Raw genomic sequence first — 2500 nt, 5'->3', positions numbered from 1 at the left:
GTCTTTTTTTATAGCAAGGAAATTATTAGAATTATTACAACGTAAGTATAAACACAAAGTAAGTTACTCTGAAGCCGTACTACTATGCAAACTATCTAACCATTTATTAATAATGTAATAATTTATTGTAATTTTGTGTAATTCATGCTAAAGTAGTTTTGGATTGTGTCTTATGTTTCTTAAGTATGTTCATTTGTATCTACTTGGCATTCTTGTTAGTCTTTTAATGTCTATTAAAGCACTTTGCACTTGTATTTAGATATATGAAGAAACTTTCAACTTTAGGCAGTGTATAATTTTTGTCGAAGTCATGTCACTTTATTTTGCTTTTACATTCTATTTTTTCTATACAATATAGCAGTGCCTTGATAGAAAAACAATGCTTACAGGTGGCTTATAGTCAAATGCGTACAAAACAAATGATTGTATATAATTTTTTTCTCATAGTAGTATTTTTGTATTTTACTTATTTATTATTACTGAAAAATAATTGATGTTGTAAAATGTAAGATTCTATTATCTCTACGTATGTATACCTTGTTAAAAAAGTTTCTGTTAGTAAAGGCGTTGAAAAGTTATTTAGTTTGTTTTTTTAAATAGTAATAACGCAATTGATACAAATTCCAGTAAACTTGGAAAGTTTATAAAGGAAGAAACTTCATATAACCTATTTATGCATGTTTTAAGTGTTAAGATCAGATTTTTTATGTACTGAATGAAGATAAAAAGTCAAAAGTACTTCAATGTTGCAAAAAATATCCCTTCCACATTTGAAAAATGAATTATTTCAATACCTGTACTTCCTTATCTGGTGTTGGGTACACAACAGTTAGTGCGATAACATAAAGAGGGTAACCTTACTCTTAAGGAATGAACACCACTTATTGCTGGTGCATAGCATTTAAACACAACAATAATAGCAACCTTCCCCAACCCCACCTTACTTCTATCGAGTGCATAGCACTTATTTCCGTTATATGGCACTTACCCCTGGCGCTAAAACGCACTTAACCTCGGTTAGGTTAGGTATGTCTTGGCATGTATGTAGGTAAGTAGTTATCCGATAATTATCAAACATCAAACAAGACATCAGCACAAAATGTAAAATGTGCAATGAATATAATAAAAATTCTTACTATTTCCTATAGTATTTACAATCATATTACATCTTAGAGCTAGATTTGATTTAATAGCACTAACCTGTACAGACCATCCATTTTATTAATAAATGACCAACTCCAGAACACTATTAAAAAGTAAACAACTACCTAACTGTTAAACGATACAAAACACTAACACCTCATACTGTTATCACATTTTTAAACTAGTAAATACACTTTTTATAAAACTAACATAATGCCCGCACCTAATACCGAGGATGCACAAAACAACAATGCGGCGAACCTGCCGATGCCCGCGATGCTGTGTGAAGTTAAATGCTTTCTATGAACATTGCTTTGGGTACCACTACAAACTTTACTGGTACTATTTTATTTAATGATGTTACACCTGAACTGATTGATGTACAATGTTAGACTTCTAAGATAAATTAGAATATCGTTCAAAGACAACAAATTGTTCGTTTTTAAACAAACAAAAACATAAACTGATAAAAAATGTACAAATGTTAATAAGATAAACCAAATAATACTATATAGCTGAGGAATTATTTTCGAAATATATTTTATTTTCGACATAAAGGATATGTATGCTGGTATGAAGTATAGGGATGAACTTTTTAGTAACTATATTCATCAAGTTTTCGAACTATGATACTCTTGTTAAATAAAGTTTAATCACCAAAGTTATTTAATTAATGCTGGTAGAGGCATTACTTCTTACAAGAAAAAAAAAATAACAAAATAAAGCAGGACACGTATAAAAATATTTTATTAATAACAAAGTAGTTTTAACTAACTTGACACTAAGAAATAACAATTGCCACTGCCAGCCTTTGGTAATGCTTATAACTAAAAAAACAACGTACCCTCTACCAAATATTATGTTTTTGTTTTGTAAAATACACTTGCATTGAAATGGCATTCGACTTTTGCAATAACATTAATTAACTCATCTATTCACATTCTAACAATCGCAACCATTACGAAAGAACACTGTTAACAGTAAAATAACATTTCGAATAAATTTCAAAAAAGCATCCGTCAATGTGCACATTAAAAAAAAATGAAAAACTTTCGACTTTAAAAATTTCGATTACGATTGAAATAAATGTAAGGCACATTTCAGAAAACACAGGTAACACAAACTAAACTTTATCAGAAAGTTTTATAGTTCACCCTGCTGGTTTACTTTGATTGTAAAGTCAGGGAACCGTTGCTTCCCTTTAGTTTTGAATACCTTTTAAGTGTTTAAATATCTATTATATAAACAATGTACAAATATAACGTACATATGCTTTATTGCATATATTAAAGTTGTACTTTCATATTCATATTGTAAAAATCAACAAAATCTATAAAATTGAGCAAAACTCAACTAA

General features: G+C 29.0%; 1 protein-coding gene across 1 annotated transcript in view; it reads left to right on the top strand.

The window, feature by feature from the left end:
• LOC108742112 (galectin-4) overlaps window positions 1-578 on the top strand; it is a 2420-nt gene extending 1842 nt beyond the window's left edge. The window contains exon 7 of the mRNA XM_018477157.2: window positions 15-578. Coding sequence (XP_018332659.1) covers window positions 15-29 — 15 coding nt within the window. The 3' untranslated portion in view covers window positions 30-578. The remainder of the gene's footprint in view (window positions 1-14) is intronic.
• The last annotated feature ends 1922 nt before the right edge of the window (window positions 579-2500 follow it).

This window comes from Agrilus planipennis, unplaced genomic scaffold (genome assembly GCF_000699045.2).
Source record: "Agrilus planipennis isolate EAB-ADULT unplaced genomic scaffold, Apla_2.0 scaffold337, whole genome shotgun sequence".
Lineage (NCBI taxonomy): Eukaryota > Metazoa > Arthropoda > Insecta > Coleoptera > Buprestidae > Agrilus > Agrilus planipennis.
This window is presented reverse-complemented; position numbering and strand designations above follow the sequence as displayed.